The following is a 17,418-nucleotide window of genomic DNA, read 5'->3' as shown; positions in this document are numbered from 1 at the left end:
AGTTTAAGCTTTGCTCATTAAAGTTTTCAATCCATCTGGAAATATTATCATGTATAGCACACAGCAGAGATTCTACATATAAAGCTATTGCCCAAATACTATCCTACTGATGAAAGCCACCTTTTCCTCATTCATTTGCAATGTCACGTCTATCAAAGATAAAAAGTTCCAAAATACATGTGGAACTATTTCTGGACTCTGTAGTATATTCTAGTCATATATCTACTGCTGAATGAACACCATACGATTTGGCCGGTGTGGTGACTCATGCCTGTAATCCCAGCACTTTGGGAGGCTGAGGTGGGCGGATCAATTGAGGTCAGGAGTTCAAGACCAGCCTGGCCAACATGGTGAAACCTGTCTCTACCAAAAATACAAAAATTAGCCAGGTATGGTGGCAGGTGCCTGTAATCTCAGCTACTCAGGAGGCTAAGGCAGGAGAATCACTTAAACCCAGGAGGCAGAAGTTGCAGTGAGCCAAGATGGTGCCACTGCACTCCAGCCTAGGGGACAAAGGGAGACTCCATCTCAAAAAAAAAAAAAGAAAAAAAGTATGTGATTTTTTTTATTTTCATTTTGTATTTTTATATTTTTAATTTAATAATATTTTCACAGGAAAACCAAAGAAGCCAACCATACTATTTTAATTTCTATTGTTTATAATATCTCATTATATCTGATAGGGTTGTGCTATCTGTATGTTCTTCTTTTTCAAATATTTTCTTAGTTATTCATAGTCATTAACTCTTTATTAGAATTTTTTAATCCATTTTTCAAGTTCTACCAAAAAATCATGTTGGGACTTCACCAGAACTGTATGTTTAGAACTATGTGGAGAAAATTGATACCTTAAATTTATTAAATCTTTCTAACCATAAATGTCATGTTCTCTTATGCTTTTCAATAAAGTTTTGTAATTTTCTTCAAGAAGCTGTGTATATTTTTATTGTTTAGTCCAAATAACATTATAATTTTGTTGCTATTGTAAGTGACGTTTTTCTTCTATTAAATTTTTATCTGATTACCGCTGGTATAAAGATATGTTGTTGATTTTTGTCTGTTCTTGCATCAAACCTCTCTGTACTCTTACTGTTTCTCTTGTTTTTAATCGACAAATTATGACAATTTTATCTCTTCCTTTTCCGCCTCTGGGTATCTGATTTCTTCTTTTCTCACTGAATTGTCTAAAACCTGAAATACAATGTTAAAAGTCAGGGGTGATGCAGACTTCTTTGACTAGTTCCTAACTAGAAAAGCACCTAAAGCTTACAACTAGGTATATTTGCTATAGATTTTAGGGAAGCCACCCTTAATGAGGATTTTTTTTTTTTAAGTTTTAGGCCAGGTCTGGTGGCTCATGCATGTAATCTCAGCCCTTTGGGAGGCCGAGATGTGGGGATCACTTGACCTCAAGGAGTTCGAGACCAGCCTGGCCAACATGGTGAAACCCTGTCTCTACTAAAAACACAAAAATTCGCCAGGCGTGATGGCATATGCCTGTAATCTCAACTATTTGGGGGGCTAAGTCACTAGAATCGCTTGAACCCAGAAGGCAGAGGTTGCAGTGAGCCAAGATCAGGCCACTGCACTCTGGCATGGGCAACAGAACTAGACTCTGCCTCAAAAAAAAAAAAAAAAAAAAAAAAAAGTTTTTTAGCCTATTCCTAATTTGCTATGAAGTTTTCTCTTTTTTTTTGAGACGGAGTCTCACTCTGTCGCCCAGGCTGGAGTGCAGTGGCGCGATCTCAACTCACTGCAAGCTCCGCCTCCCGGGTTCACGCCATTCTCCTGCCTCAGCCTCCCGAGTAGCTGGGACTATAGGTGCCCACCACCGCGCCTGGCTAATTTTTTTTTGTATTTTTAGTAGAGATGGGGTTTCACTGTGTTAGCCAGGATGATCTCGATCTCCTGACCTCGTGATCCACCCGCCTCAGCCTCCCAAAGTGCTGGGATTACAGGAGTGAGTCACCGCGCTCGGCCCATGAAGTTTTCAAAAGCTCAACATGTATTCTTGTCTAAAGAAAAATTTTTAATGATAAAAAGGGATAATAAAAATATTTCGTGGAAAATTGCTGTTTATTGATTGTGTTTCTTGAAGGACCAACCTTTTTTTTTTCTTGGTGCCTTGAATATCAGGTACACAAAAATGTTTAATCAAATGCTGAATGAGACCAGACACACTGGCTCACACCTATAATCTCAACACTTTGGGAGGCTGAGGCACGAGGATTACTTGAGCCTAGGAGTTCAAGACCAGCCTGGGCAACATAGTGAGATTACCCCATCTCTACAAAAATTTTTTAAAATTAGTGAGGTGTGGTGGTGTGCACCTGTAGTCTCAGCTACTTGCGAGGATGAGGCAGTAGGATTCCTTAACTCCAGGAGTTCAAAGCTACAATGAACAATGATCACCCCACCCCACTGTACTCCAGCCTGGGCAACAGAGTTAAATTAAAACTAGTCTCTAACCAAAAAATGAAAAATAAACAAATGCTGAATGAATTTTTACTAAAAAGGAGAAAAAAGCCAACAATTTCTATTCAGCATTTACTTTCAAAAATATTGACACACAACTAATAAATGGAATGGTCTGGATTCAAAAAAATATATATATACACACACACACGTATATATATAGGCTATAAAAACAAAGCAAATTTTAAAGGCATAAAAATATAGAAAAGCAAAAAATCAATTTAGATCACAAAACTATTTTGTTAGAAAATCCCAAATTGGCCAGGCATGGTGGCTCACACCTGTAATCCCAGCACTTTATGAGGCCAAAGCAGGTGGATCACCTAAGGTCAGGAGTTCAAGACCAGCCTGGCCAACATGGTGAAACCCCATCTCTACTAAAAATAAAAATTAGTTGGGCATAGTGTTGCACACCTGTAATCCCAGCTACTCGGAAGGCTGAGGCAGGAGAATCACTTGAACCTGGGAGATGGAGGTTTCAGTGAGCTGAGATAGTGCCATTGTACTCCAGCCTGGGCAACGGAATGAGACTATTTCTCAAAAGAAAAAAAGAAAATCCCAAATTAACCCCCAAAATTACATGTGATAAATCAGGTGACAAACTGTACAATACAAACTCTTCAAATATTAATTGCATTACTACAGACTAGTGATATTATTAAAAACATTCATATAAGAAACTAAAAAAAAGTGCTGGGCGTGGTGGCTCATGCCTGTAATCCCAGCACTTTGGAAGGCCAAGGCAGGTGGATCACGAGGTCAGGAGATTGAGACCATCCCGGCTAACATGGTGAAACCCTATCTCTACTAAAAATACAAAAAATTAGCCGGGCGTGGTGGCGGGCGCCTGTATTCCCAGCTACTCGGGAGGCTGAGACAGGAGAATGGTGTGAACCTGGGAGGTGGAGCTTGCAGTGAGCCGACATCACGCCACTGTACTGCCAGCCTGGGTGACGGAGCGAGACTCAAAAAAAAAAAAAAAAAAAAAAAAAAGAAACTAAAAAAAGGTCAGGTGTGGTGGCTCACATCTGTAATACCAGCACTTTGGGAGGCCTAGGCCAGAGGATCACTTGAGTCCAGAAGTTTGAGGCCAGCCTGGGTAACACAGTGAGACCTCCTCTCTACTGAAAAAAAAAAAAAAAAAATCAGCCAGGCATGGTGGTGCACACCTATAGTCCCAGCTACTTAGGAGGATCACTTAAGCCTAGGAGGTTGAGGCTGTAGTAAGCCATGATTATGCCCCTGCACTCCAGCCTGGGCAACAGAGTTAGACCCTGTCTCAAACAAGCAAAAATGTAATATGGAAAAATGCATGCAGCCTTGCTAGCAACTAAAGAAATACATTTTAATGTGACTTCTAGACACCATTATGAACTGTATTAAAATAGCATAAAAATGCTTAAAAAAACAAAATTGGCAAAGATGATGGATTACAAATTTACTTTTACAGTACTAATGGCATTTTGTAAATTAGCTCAATTTTGGGGAAAGCAACATGACATTTATGAAAATAGCAGTTACCACTTATTGAGTACATAATATGTGCTAGGTGCTAGGCTGGATCCCAGAAACTATCCATTCATGATCTTGAATTCTTAAAAAAAAATAAATTTTTCTTAGTAAGTTCCTTTATCTTACAGATGAGGAAACTAAGGCTTAAAAAAATAAAATGTCAATAAATCTATAAGAGCAAGGCAGGGAAATCACTTGAGGTCAGGATTTCGAGACCAATCTGGCCAACATGGTGAAACCCTGACTCTAATTAAAAAATATATATATATACACAAAAATTAGCCAGGAGTGGTGGTGCACGCCTGTAATCCCAGCTACTCAGAAGGCTGAGGTAGAAGAATGGCTTGAACCTAGGAGGCGGAGGTTACAATGAGCCAAGATTGCGTGTGCCACTGTACTCCAGCCTGGACAACAGAGCCAGACTCTGTCTTTTAAAAAAAAAAAAAAAGAAACCTATAAGAGGTTGAAGCCCAGAAGATGCTTCTGTCATTCAAACACAAAGCCCTGCATGTTCCCTCCTACCTCAGGACCTTTGTCCAGAATGTTTCTTCTCCCCAGAATGTTCTATGCATGAGCACAGCCCTCCACAAATTAATACCTACATCTCACTTAGATATCAGCAACAATATCACTTCCTCAAGAAAGGGTCATCGATACTCACCCACTAGATCTGGTCCCTCTCTTATACTCTCTCAAAACCTATAAATTTGTAATTACACCATTTTTCTGAGTGTTTATTTTAATGTAAATATATCTCAGGCCAGGCGCAGTGGCTCAGGCCTGTGATCCCAGCACTCTGGGAGGCCAAGGTGAGCAGATCGCTTGAGCTCAGGAGTTTGAGACCAGCCTGGCCAACATGTGGTGAAACTCAGTCTATACAAAAAATACAGGACGGGCGCGGTGGCTCACGCCTGTAATCCCAACACTTTGGGAGGCTGAGGTGGGTAGATCACCTGAGGTTGGGAGTTCGAGACCAGCCTGACCAACATGGTGAAACCCCCGTCTCTATTAAAAATACAAAATTAGCTGGGCCTGGTGGCGCATGTCTGTAATCCCAGCTACTTGGGAGGCTGAGGCAGGAAAATTGCTTAAACCCGGGAGATAGAGGTTGCAGTGAGCCGAGATCGTGCCACTGCACTCCAGCCTGGCCAACAAGAGCGAAACTCCACCTCAAAAAAAAAAAAAAAGTTAGTTGGGTGTGGTGGTGGCACATGCCTGTAGTCCCAGCTACAGGGGAGGCTAAAGGGGGATCACTTGAGCCCAGGGAGGTCAAGGCTGCAGTGAGCCATGATCATGCCACTGCACTCTAGCCTGGGCAACAGAGCAACAGAGAAAGACCCTGTCTCAAATATATATATAAAATAGTAAAATAAAATAGAGGTATTCAGGTCTTTTATGTCCAATTTTTAATGTTCCTTCCTCTGTACAACCAAACATTTTATATATATATATCAATCACTAACACCCAGCTCCAAGAGGGCAGGGATCCTATCTATTTGCTCTTTACAATATCCCTGGCACCTAACGGTGCCAGACACCTATTAGGCAGTCCTAATATTTGCTAAAGCAATGAATGCCAATTTACCTTAATTTAAAAAGTATTAAATCCCTTAACCAAAAGGTATAATTGACAGTTCTCAAATCAAAACCTTGAGCACTTTCCATGAACAAGACACTTCACTAGAGCTGCAACTATTCTTGTGTGATGTATCAGAAATATTTGTTTGTATCTACCCTTTGACCCAGCAATTCCATTTGTCAGAATTTAGCTGGCAGGAAAAACTCTCATATGTGAAATGATATATTAGTAGGCTTAAATAAGTAACAGGAGATCTTGGATGCTTCCTTTATAAAGCTTGCAGCCTAACCAGTGAAACTGACATTGGTCAAATTATCTGATTCCAAAAATGTTATGATTACAAACTGTGATAAGAGGTACAAAGAATGGCTGGGTGCAGTGGCTCACACCTGTAATCCCAGCACTTTGGGAGGCCGAGGCGGGCAGATCATTTGGGGTCAGGAGTTGGAGACCAGCCTGACCAACATGGTGAAACACCATCTCTACCAAAAATACAAAAAAATTAGCCAGGTATAGTGGTGCATGCCTGTAGTTCCAGCTACACGGGAGATTAGGGCAGGAGAATCTCTTGAACCCAATGGGTGGAGGTTGCAGTGAGCCGAGACGGCACCACTGCACTCCAGCCTGGGCAACAGAGCGAAACTTTGTCTAACAATAAAATAAAATAAAATAGAGATATTCAGGTATTTTATCTCCAATTTTACTGTTTCTTCCTCTTTACAACGAAGCATGTTTCTTCAGACATAAAACGAATTATTCTCATCTCACTTTGGGCTGGAATGGATCAAAGTGCTAGACAGAACTTATTTCAAAACAAAGCAGAAGTAGGAAGGAAAAAGGTGTAAATCAAGAATGACTAAAACTAATTTTCATGTTTCTGAAAAGGCATTGGTATCTTCAGAATAGTGCATTACCCTATAACCAAAAAGTTCTCTCTACATTTCTCTCAACTTTTTTAAACTAGCAGATGCTAGATGAATTTCCGTTACACATTCTCCCAACAAAAGGCTAATCAACAACACTGGGAGAGGAAAAACAATATTCCCACTCATCATGCTCCCAATTTCAGTATAAATTAAATAATTTAAAATCTGGCACTTAGGCTATCTATCTTCCTAGTCGATAATCGAGATCATTCCCCAAAAAAACTTCAAAAAAAAAAAAAAAATCAAAGGTTTTAAACTAGTCTTCAAGATTTAAAATTAAGTAAATCTTTTTTTTTTTGAAACGGAGTCTTGCTCTGTCGCCCAGGCTGGAGTGCAGTGGCACCATCTCGGCTCACTGCAAGCTCCGCCTCCCGGGTTCAGGCCATTCACCTGCCTCAGCCTCCGGAGTAGCTGGGATTACATACAGGTGCCCACCGCCACGCCCGACTAATTTTTTTGTATTTTTAGTAGAGATGGGGTTTCACTGTGTTAGCCAGGATGGTCTCGATCTCCTGACCTCGTTATCCACCTGCCTCGGCCTCCCAAAGTGCTGGGATGACAGGCCTGAGCCACCGCACCCGGCCTCAACCTTTTTATATAATTAAATAGCACAGATTTTAGGAAAGAAGAAAATTATTTTAAAGTATATACTTAGAGCATAACTACTCAAGTAACAAGATACCAATAAAGCTGTTAAAATTACAAAAGCCAGGTGCTGTGGCACTCACCTGTAGTCCCTGCTACTCAGTAGGCTCAGGTGGGAGGACTGCTTGAGGCCAGGAGTTTGAGACCAACCTGAGCAACATAGCAAGACCCCATCTCTAAAAAAATTTAAACTGTAAGAAATATATTGCAGGTGCAGTGGCTCACACCTGTAATCCTAGCACTTTGGGAGGCCGAGGCAAGCAGATCACTTGAGGTCAGGAGTTCAAAACCAGCCTGGAGTTCAAAACCAGCCTGGCCAACACAGTAAAACCCTGTCTCTACTAAAAATACAAAAAATTAGCAAGGCGTGGTGGTGCACGCCTCTAATCCCAACTACCTGGGAGGCTGAGGGAGTAGAATCGCTTGAACCAGGGAGGTGGAAGTTGCAGTGAGCCAAGACCGCACCACTGCACTCCAGCCTGGGCAACACAGCGAGACTGTCTCAAAAAAAAAAAAAAAAAGTGTGTGTGTGTGTGTGTATATATATATATATATATACACACACACATACACACACACACACCCCTATATACATATATACACATATATATACACATATATATACACACACACATATATACATATATATAGCCCGAGCAACAGAGTGAGAGCCTGTTTCTAAATTAATTAATTAGGCCGGGGGTAGTGGCTCATGCCTATAATCCCAGCACTTCAGGAGGCCAAGGCGGGCAGATCACTTGAGCTCAGGGATTCGAGACCAGCCTGGCCAATATGGTGAAACCTCATCTCTACTAAAAATACAAAAAAACAAAAAACAAAAATTAGCCGGGCATGGTGGTGCATGCCTGTAGTCCAGCTACTTGTGCCTGTAGTCCCAGCTACTCAGGAGGATGAGGCAGGAGAATCGCTTAAATCCAGGAGGTGGAGGTTACAGTGGGCCAAGATCCCACCACTGCACTCCAGCCTGAGCAACAGAGAAAGACTCTGTCTCAAAAATAAATAATTAATTAATTTAAAATTGTTTTAAAATTAAGGATTAAAAAAAGTAAATATGAACTAAAAACTCAGGAACTGGATGTTCAAGCTGGTCAAATAGGAAATTACACAAATTTGTGCTTAACAAGAAGTAGAAGTTCATTTTAAAAGATGCCTCCTTACAGACAGGCCTAAAAGCAAAAACAGATTAGATTTCCATTTTTAAGAGTTTAGCAAAGAATCAAACTTGTTATATGTAATTTTTATTGCAATAGTAGCTTACTTCTGCCATGTACAAGAATTATTTCCTTGACTGTTCAAAACAAGGAAGAACAGAGGTTTCCAAGAGCCTTTGAAGATTACAGAATAAAACACCAAAAGAGATAAACACCTTACTCCTACGCCAGTCTGTACTTTCTTCTGAAGCCTTGCTTTGACTACCTGCTTAACTTTCATATTAATTTGTCTTAACATGTTTTTCAAAATATTACATCCGCCAGGCGTGGAGGCTCTTGCCTGTAATCCCAGCACTTTGGGAGGCTGAGGCAGGAGGACAGTTTGCACCCAGGAGTTAGAGACTAGGTTGGGCAACAAAACAAGACCCATCTTTACAAAAATTTTTTTTAATAGCCAGGCATGGTGGTGAGTGCCTGTAGTCCCAGCTAGCTACTTGGGAGGTTGAGGTGGGAAGATTTCTTGAGCCTGGGAGGTTGAGGCTGCAGTAAGCTATGATCATGCCACTGCACTCCTCGCAACAGAGCGAGACCATTTCAAAAAAAAAAAACAAAAACAAAAACCAAATTACATCTGACCACTCTAAGGCATCTGAAAATGCTGACCGCTTCCTTAACAATCATTTGCAGATGATCTGAATCCTTAGTTTCCACACTCACTTTATTCCTGGTTTTCTTCCTATCCTTCTGTTCGTTCCTTGTCTGGCTGCAGTTTTCCCCACTCAATATTTAAGTAAGTATTCTCCAACACTTTGCTCTATCTAGATGCTCTTCAATCTTTCCATTTATATACCTCACTCGGTGACCACGTCAACACCCACAGCTTTAGCTCCATGTATTCCAGATCTACATACGGTATACACACTTAACTATTGAACACACAGTCATCAAATCTTACACACTGTCCTTAAAATGTCAGGAGTCTCTCTGCTCCATTCCTACTATCATTTCCTTAGTTCAGGTTCTAATCATTTCTCTCCCTGACACATCAATGAACAACCTCTTCACTAGTCTCACCACTACCAAGCTGAAAACCCTGCTATGAAGGTAAACTTTCTAAAAATGAAATGTGACCATGCTGCTCCCCTGCCAAAAACTATTTACTAGGTCTAGTGTTATTCATTAGGTTATCTAATTATTTAACAGGTTTTCAGGAAAACGCTCAAATTAGCTTACACAGTAAGTTCCTGCCAATAACTCTAAGCTCCATCTCCACTATGCTGTCTTTGGCTCCAGCCAAACTTCAAAGTCCAGCTCACATTCATCCTCTGTACCCTCCTTGACTCTGGCATTCCCCACAAACCCTGAATACAAACGCTGACCTAAGGCATTACTTCATCTAGGAAATCATTCCTATCCTTTAGGCTAATTTAGATACCTGCTCTAGATGCTCACATAAAATCTCTTCTATATCAATCACACTCATTTATAGGTCTCTCCAGCGGACTATTAAGTCTCCAGAGAGACAGTACTTAGTCCCTGCACCAGACAAAGAGCATTCAACAACTGCAGTTTCAGGGAATGAATGGGGATTAAACGGGAATTTATATTTTAGTAATGTTATTCTAATGATAATGAACTTGTTCCTTTAACTAGGATAGTCAGTAGTCAAATCCTTTCCTGTCATTGAAATGGCAATTAAAATTTTTCATTTTCTAACTGACCCACAGTAACCCAAAGCCCTTATCACTTCAACTCTCTATTCATGAATCAAAAATTGATTTTGCAGCCAAATATAAATTTCTTTAAAGGCATAGGTCTGTCCTTTGTGAAGAAGGTAGGGCAAATGACATAGATAACTATGTTACTTAAAAAACAGGTCAGGCGCCATGCCTCATGCCTGTAATCCCAGCACTTTGGGAGGCCAAGGCAGGAGGATGACTTCAGCCCGGGAGTTCAAGATCTGACTGGGCAACATAGTGAGGCCCTGTCTCTATAAAAAAGAAAACAAAATTAGCCAGGCATGGGGGCACGCTCCTGTAGTCCCAGCAACTTGAGAGGCTGAGGCGGGAGGGTTGCTCGAACGGGGGAGGTCAAGGCTGCAATGACACGTGATCACACCACTGCACTCCACCCTGAACAACAGAATAAGACCATGTCTCAAAAAAAAATGATAATTTTTAAAATTTCTCTCCAATTCCCCCACTAAACTCCTTCCAACTGATTAAGATCCTGTTCCTCCATTACCACCTCTTCCAAATTAAACTTTTTTTCTCCCTCTGCCTATTCTTTAATTCATTGTTCAGGCAGAACTGTCTATGCACAATGAGTTGATTTGAGAAAGGTCCTGAATTAAAAACAATCATCTCCAACATTTTCCACAGTCTTGAGGTCAAACCAAATTATAAACCTTGATTTAAAATGTCCCACAAGTGGACTAGAGCAATCTACACGGAATTTTGGGGAGTGCTAAAAAACTACAATGAGGTCCATTAGGTCAATGACCCAAAGGATAATTAGAATGATTCTATCCAAAAAAGACCTGCTTTATATATATATAGTTAGCAGCTATTACAACTTCCTCTCACCTTGCTCTCCTCCCTCCCTTTTACCTACCCACTGCCAACACGGCACTTAAACTTTTTTTAAATATTGTAAAGGGACCAAGTTATGCTAGATTAAAGGTGGAAGATCTACATTGTGCCCTAGACATCTCCAAACCTTTTTTTTTTCATGTCAGATAGGTAATGTGCTGACCCTGTAACAAGGTTTGAGGGTGGCACATCTCACACATGCCTGTGAACACTCAATCATCACACTATGAACCACAAAAGGATCCCTCAAAACATTTCTCTAAGAATCTGCATTTGTTGCACAAAATATTAAGATGTCATTCATCTCCCTTAAAGAGCACAAAATATTAAGATGTCATTTATCTCCCTTAAAGAGTACAAAATATTAAGATGTCATTCATCTCCCTTAAAGAGCGAAAGCGTAACTGGCATGATTTCTATCATGAAAATCCACACACTCTTGGCTCACACAACCAGCACAAAATAGAAATAAAGTAGACAGTGCAGTTAAGATTGTGGAAAAAATGAGAAGAGTTGGTATCAAGAAAACAACTAGAGTAAGGGCATTTGCAATTAAGAACCAAAAATTCAATCCATCCTTTACAAAATTATAGAACCTCACCTCAAAAAAAAAAAAAAAAAAAAAAGTGGAAGGAGAATGAAATACATTTGGAAGGTTAGTCAATTCTTTTCAGTTATTTGCAAGCACACGTCACTTTCAAGCCTGAGTGTGTTTTTTAAAAACAAAGATTTCCGGGCGGGGCGCGGTGGCTCACGCCTTTAATCCCAACACTTTGGGAGGCCGAGGCGGGCGGATCACGAGGTCAGGAGATCGAGACCATCCTGGCTAACACGGTGAAACCCCGTTTCTACTAAAAAAAAAATACAATAAATAAATAAAGATTTCCAGGCCCCACCTGCCCGAACATTCTTTTGTTAAGTTTGGAATGGAGCCTGGGAATTGGTATGTTTACTTAAAAAGTTCCCCGGGGACTCTGATCATCAGTCTGGTCTGTCAGAAGGCTAGACACCTTTTCAACAAGGGCTCTTTCCAACCCTTACTCACACCCTAGCCGTCCATAAAATTTTATCAAAGTTCTTGTAAATATGCCTGCCAATCAAACGCACGCGTTATCTCACCCAACCCCTTTGTGTTCTCCCCCACCCTGGGTAGCAGCTCAATTTCGGCCCATTCCTCGTAACAGAACTCTTCCTTTCTCTTCTCCACCCTTGTATTAATCAAGTAATAAGCAGAAAAGTAAAACAAAGGGGAACCCTCATTTCAATGCCCGAAAATCCTGTCAGTTTTAACAGACCAGAGAAGAAAACTCATTCTAGACCCCTCTAACACATAGTGGACTGGAAACGAAACAAAACGCTCTCGAGGGTGTTCTGTGAAGCAGGGTTGAGGAGAAGTTACAGAAAAGCTCTTGGACCGAGGGGACGGACCAAGGTTCTGAAAGAGGAAACTTGAAAGCAGGGCAGGTCGCGGGGCGAGCGAGCCCGCGCGGGCACCGCCGGCCGCTTTTGACACTCGACACCCCAGCCTTCACCCGGGTTGCTAAGAAACAAAAAGGCTCCAAGATCCCCGCAATTCTTCCCGGGCCTGGCGGAGACGACAGGGGCCTCCGGGGCCTGAAGACGCCGCAGGGAACGGCCTGGCCACTGCCCCGGGGGTGCGAAAGCCAGGGAGAGCGGGAGAGCGGGAGAGCGGGAGCTCGGGCTGAGGGGGCCGGACGCGGGGAGCGGGCCCCAAGGCTGAGGAGGAGGGCGGCCCGGGACTCTGAGGGGCGGGGAACGGGACCTCCGGGGGGCAGCGACGCTCGGGCAGGCCGCGGCAGGCTCGGTTCCCGCCAGGCGGCAGCCCGGGGTCCCGGGCCGGAGGCCGGGCCTAAGCGACCACCCGGCTCCGCGCGGGGGAGGGGGCGTCTACTCACACGTGCTGACAGGCCGTGGTCCGCACGGGCGTTTTGAGCACCTCCTGACAGACGGGGCAGTAGAAATCATCTTCGGTGTAGGACGTGGCCGCGGAGAGGTCCTCGGCCATGGCGGGGGTGGGGGAACAAGGCGATGGCGGCAGCAGCAGCGGCAGAGGTGATGGTGGCGGCCCGGCGCCCGACTCCCTACAGGAACCCAGAGGGGGGGAGGGGGATCGCGTCAGGATACAGCGCGCGCCAGGAAGAGGGCGGGGCCCTGGGTAGGGCGGGGCGGAACGCAGAAACGCTACTGCCGCACGCGCCGGCCAAGAGGCGACCCCGCCCACGGCTCCTCCCACAGGGGGCTGGATGGGGGACGGTGCTTGGCGGGAGGCTGGACAGGCAGCGTGCCGTGGGCCCGCCCCACTCGCCCCTCACCCCGCCCCAGGCCGCGGCCTCACGCCCTAGGCCACGCCCTCACCGGGCTCCAGGCGCGGGCTGGCGCCCCGCCCTCAGCCCCCGTCTTCGCCTAAGGTCTCCTTTTCACTGCTTTTCCGCCTCTACTCACCCCGACCCCGAGCCCCGAGTGGACAGCCCGTGTCCGCGGCTTCCTCCCCGCCCCGCTTCCCGGCACCCCAGCCCCTCCACGCTTCCGCCGGGGAGACTCTCACCTAGGAGCCCCGAAGCGGCGCTGTGGACGGAGCTGCTTTTCCTTCACGTGTTTGTAGAGACGCGGCCCAGCGCTTTCCTCGGGCTTCCTGTCCGGCCGCCGCTATCTTCGCAGCCGAGGCCCCGGGGCAAATGGAGGGCGGCGTGCGCTGTGCTTATCGGCCCCAAACGGGGCCGGACCCGAGGCTCATGGTGCAGGGAGATTCGCCTGCCGCCGCCAGCAGCTCTGTCTTGGCATTGCGCTGCCTACAGCCTACCCGGCCGTCACCGAACGCGGGAGCGCCGGGGATCTGGGCGGAGGAGCCAGGAGAGGCGGGGCGGCACGAGATGTGAAGTGCGGCCTCCATAGTAACCGGCGCACGGCGCCTTCCGCGTGTTGTGACGTAAGCAGCTGGGCGCCCGCGGTGACACCTGCGCCTCCCCGCCCCGCCTCGCTAGGCCCGGGACCCCGGTTACCTCTCCTGTCAAATACATTGGGCCTTTCAGGAAGTTTTCGTCAATGTTCAAGATTTAGTCTTTACTATTTGCGCTACCAGAATGTTTTGATCTTGTCAAGATGTGTTATAAACAAATATTTGTTACGGGATTTTAATCCTTTGGGGGCAGGATTAACGTTTCCTTGAGAGGATGTCCACTTTCTCCTTTAACAGCATGACTGATGCTTAAATACGGTCGCAGATGCAGTCTTCTACTACACCTTTGGGTTGATTTTTGATTTTTTCTTTTTTTTTAGCTTTGAAGAGAAATGCCGCAGAAGCATGGACGTGGGTTTTCACCAAGGTTGTTCACTAATTTAAGTGATTTTTTTGTTTGGTTTTTTTTTTTTGAGACAGGTACTCACTCTGTCTCCCAGGCCGGAGTGCAGTGGCGCGATCTCGGGTCACTGCAAACTCTGCCTCCCAGTTTCAAGCGATTCTCCCCTCTCAGCCTCCCGTGTAGCTGGGACCACAGGCGTGTGCCACCACACCCGCTAATTTTTGTATTTTTATTAGAGACAGTGTTGTACCATGCTGGCCAGGCTGGTCTTGAACTGACCTCAAGTGATCCACACGCCTGGACCTCCCAAAGTGCTGGAATTACAAGCGTGAGCCACCATGCCCTGCTTGTTTTTTGTTTGTTTTTTGATGAGTCCTTAATTTCCAGATATATCTGTACAATTGATAATCCATAAGATGGTCCAGAGCCTGTGTAACAGAGAGACTCCGTCACAAAAAAAAAAAAAAAAAGAAAGAAAAAAGGCCGGGCGCGGTGGCTCACGCCTGTAATCCCAGCACTTTGGGAGGCGAAGGCGGGTGGATCACTTGAGGTCAGGAGTTCAAGACCAGCCTGGCCAACATGATGAAATCCCATCTCTACTAAAAATACGAAAATTAACCGGTCATGATGGTGGGAGCCTGTAATCCCAGGTACTCGGGAGGCTGAGGCAAGAGAATCGCTTGAACCCAGGAGGCAGAGGTTGCAGTGAGCCGTGATCGCGCCGCTGCACTCCAGCCCTGGCGACAGAGTGAGGCTCTGTCTCAAAAAAAAGAAAAAAAGGTTAAATCGATAAGATGGGATCACAATGACGTGAAAGAAACTAAGGAACATCTGGAACATTAGACAGCATCTACAATTAGCTTCAGAGAAAAGAAAGATTTTATTACCATCCTTTGTTAAAACCCTCTCCCATGGTCTAAATGAATAAATAGAAGCCATTTAAGGGACTATTTAAATCAATTCTGCCATTTATTGTCTATGTTGACATTGGCATTGTTAGGTGTTATGCAGATGTCATGAACTTTGCTCTCAACCTGTTTACATTATTACATATCTATCAGAATGAGAGAGAAAAAATGGTATTTGCCAAAGTATTAAATTTTGCATTAAACGATGGCTATAATGAGGATAGGAAATGGAATGATTAGAAATACATGGATTTAACAGAAAACTTTATGGAGGAAATGGGTTTTAATGTACATCTCAAAAGCAAGGATTCCTAGAATAATAATTATTTGTCCAATGAATAGCTAATTCCCTCTACCAAACTACATTTTGTATTTTTGTTGCTTTTCCTCCTTAGCAGCAAGCGCAGTGGAAGCAAGACAAGAAAGCTAATACTAGCTTCAGATTTCCTGGAAGGAGGAAGAGCACGTGACGAGAGGGGCAGCTAATAGCAGTAGTTCAGGTGCTTTTCACATTCACTTATAAAATGGTTCTTTGAGTTCAAATTTTTAACAGCCCGGAGAAGAAAACTCACTTTTTTTCTTTTTTCTTTTGAGACAGAATCTCACTCTGTCACCCAGGCTGGGGTGCAGTGGAATGATCTCAGCTCACTGCAACCTGCGCCTTCTAGGTTGAAGCAACCCTCCTGCCTCAGCCTCCCAAGTAGCTGAGATTACAGGCATGCGCTACCATGCCAAACTAATTTTTGCATTTTTAGTAGAGACAGGGTTTTGCCATGTTGGCCAGGCTAGTCTCGAACTCCTGGCCTCCAGCAATCCGCCCACCTTGGCCTCCCAAAGTGCTGGAATTACAGGCATGAGCCACTGTGCTTGGCCTACATTTTACTTTTTTGATAATTCCACTCATTTCATTCATTCTGACCATTTAGGAAGTAAGATGTATTTTCTGTATAATAGTGTTTCCCATTATTCATTGGGAATATCTAACCATAACATTAATTTTGTGACCCTAATTTTATTTGCTTCATTCTTTCTCTGCAACAGCAGCTTTACTTATATCTAATCCAAACATATTTGTATCACTCCCTCATATATTCTAATAAGTCATTCGGTATACACGTAAGCATATACCTGGCAATATGGAAATCCAGCAAAAACTTGGATATAAGAAAAATATAGATACCCTTGGAAAGTTAAGCTTAAAAAAATAAGTTGCAATTACCAATGACACAATCTTCCGTCTTGGCAACATTTCAGGTGAAAAGCTACTTGATATTTTTATAAGAATGTCATAGATTTACTCAAAATGCATTCAGCTGTGTAAATAAAATGTCCTGCGCCTTTGGACAGTAGGAGGGAAAACCCTAGATGTTAAACCGATTTGGTAAACTGTGCTGCAATAATTTAAACAGTTCTTTTCAGTTTAGGTTAAACCAGTCCCCTCTCAGTGGGCTTCTCTCAAAATGGCATTTGGGAGGAGGGAAGGGAGGGTGATGGGTAGCTGACATAAACTCAAGGCACTATAGGGGAATCTGGGTCCCGAAATCCGCAAGTTCTCTTTTGCATTTTTGCCGGATTTTCTTTAGCAAGACTAATTTTCGCTCCTCCTTGAGATGCAATGTGTCCTGGGTGTTCTCTTGGTGAAACTTGCTGGTGAAGATTGCTCGGACCTGTCTCTCAGGTGGGCCAAGGCCCTGAGATATGTCCTAGCTTCACCAACACTGTAAAACCTTCTGATTTCTGCCACGATCATCTTCCAATTCCTTAACCCTCAACATGGCAGGCTCCTTAGCAGGCTCTCTGGCTCTCAACACAACTACTGTCTATGACATCCTTTGTGGTTCTCCCTCTGGTTCTGAACAGCCTGTAAGGCCATGTGCTTCCAGGGCACGCACTCCAACCCATCTAACCCACCTTTCCCCCCCAGCATGAAGCCCCTACTTTGTTTCTTCTCCTACAGTCTCTTGGATTAGAAGGAATGGACTTTTCCCCTTGCCACTTCTTGCTGATTGGTTGCTCTAAAACTCTCCAGTCAAGGCCAGGCATGGTGGATCACGCCTCTAATCTCAGCACTCTGGGAGGCCGAGGTGGGTGGATCACTTGAGGTCAGGAGTTCGTGACCAGTCTGGACAACATGGCGAAACCTGTCTCTACTAAAATACAAAAATTAACCGGGCATGGTGTGAATGCCTATAGTCCCAGCTACTCCAGAGGCTGAGGCAGGAGGGTGGCTTGAACCTAGGAGGCAGAAGTTGCAGTGAGCTGAGATGGCACCACTGCACTCCAGCTTGGG

At 44.1% G+C, this 17,418-nt stretch overlaps 1 protein-coding gene and 1 non-coding gene across 10 annotated transcripts in view; both read right to left on the bottom strand.

The window, feature by feature from the left end:
• RNF138 (ring finger protein 138) overlaps positions 1–13,945 on the bottom strand; it is a 39,832-nt gene extending 25,887 nt beyond the window's left edge. For 5 of the 9 annotated variants that reach the window (XR_008515894.2, XM_054537768.2, XM_054537769.2 and 2 more), the window contains exons 1-3: positions 13,467–13,945; positions 12,817–13,002; positions 1,026–1,191 (exon numbers count right to left, since the gene is read on the bottom strand). Coding sequence is in view for 8 of the 9 variants with exons in the window: in XM_054537768.2 (XP_054393743.1) it covers positions 1,026–1,191; positions 12,817–12,886 (236 nt within the window). In the remaining variant the exon portion in view is untranslated. The remainder of the gene's footprint in view (positions 1–1,025; positions 1,192–12,816; positions 13,003–13,466) is intronic. The other 4 variants (XM_002828153.6, XM_024235860.3, XM_054537771.2 and 1 more) reach the window with 1 other exon arrangement.
• LOC112130002 (small nucleolar RNA U13) lies at positions 11,041–11,143 on the bottom strand. Its single transcript, XR_002912325.1, has one exon. It is a non-coding gene; the product is annotated as a small nucleolar RNA U13 (small nucleolar RNA).
• Positions 13,946–17,418: the final 3,473 nt, after the last annotated feature.

The sequence above is a fragment of the Pongo abelii genome, chromosome 17, assembly GCF_028885655.2.
Source record: "Pongo abelii isolate AG06213 chromosome 17, NHGRI_mPonAbe1-v2.0_pri, whole genome shotgun sequence".
NCBI lineage: Eukaryota > Metazoa > Chordata > Mammalia > Primates > Hominidae > Pongo > Pongo abelii.
This window is presented reverse-complemented; position numbering and strand designations above follow the sequence as displayed.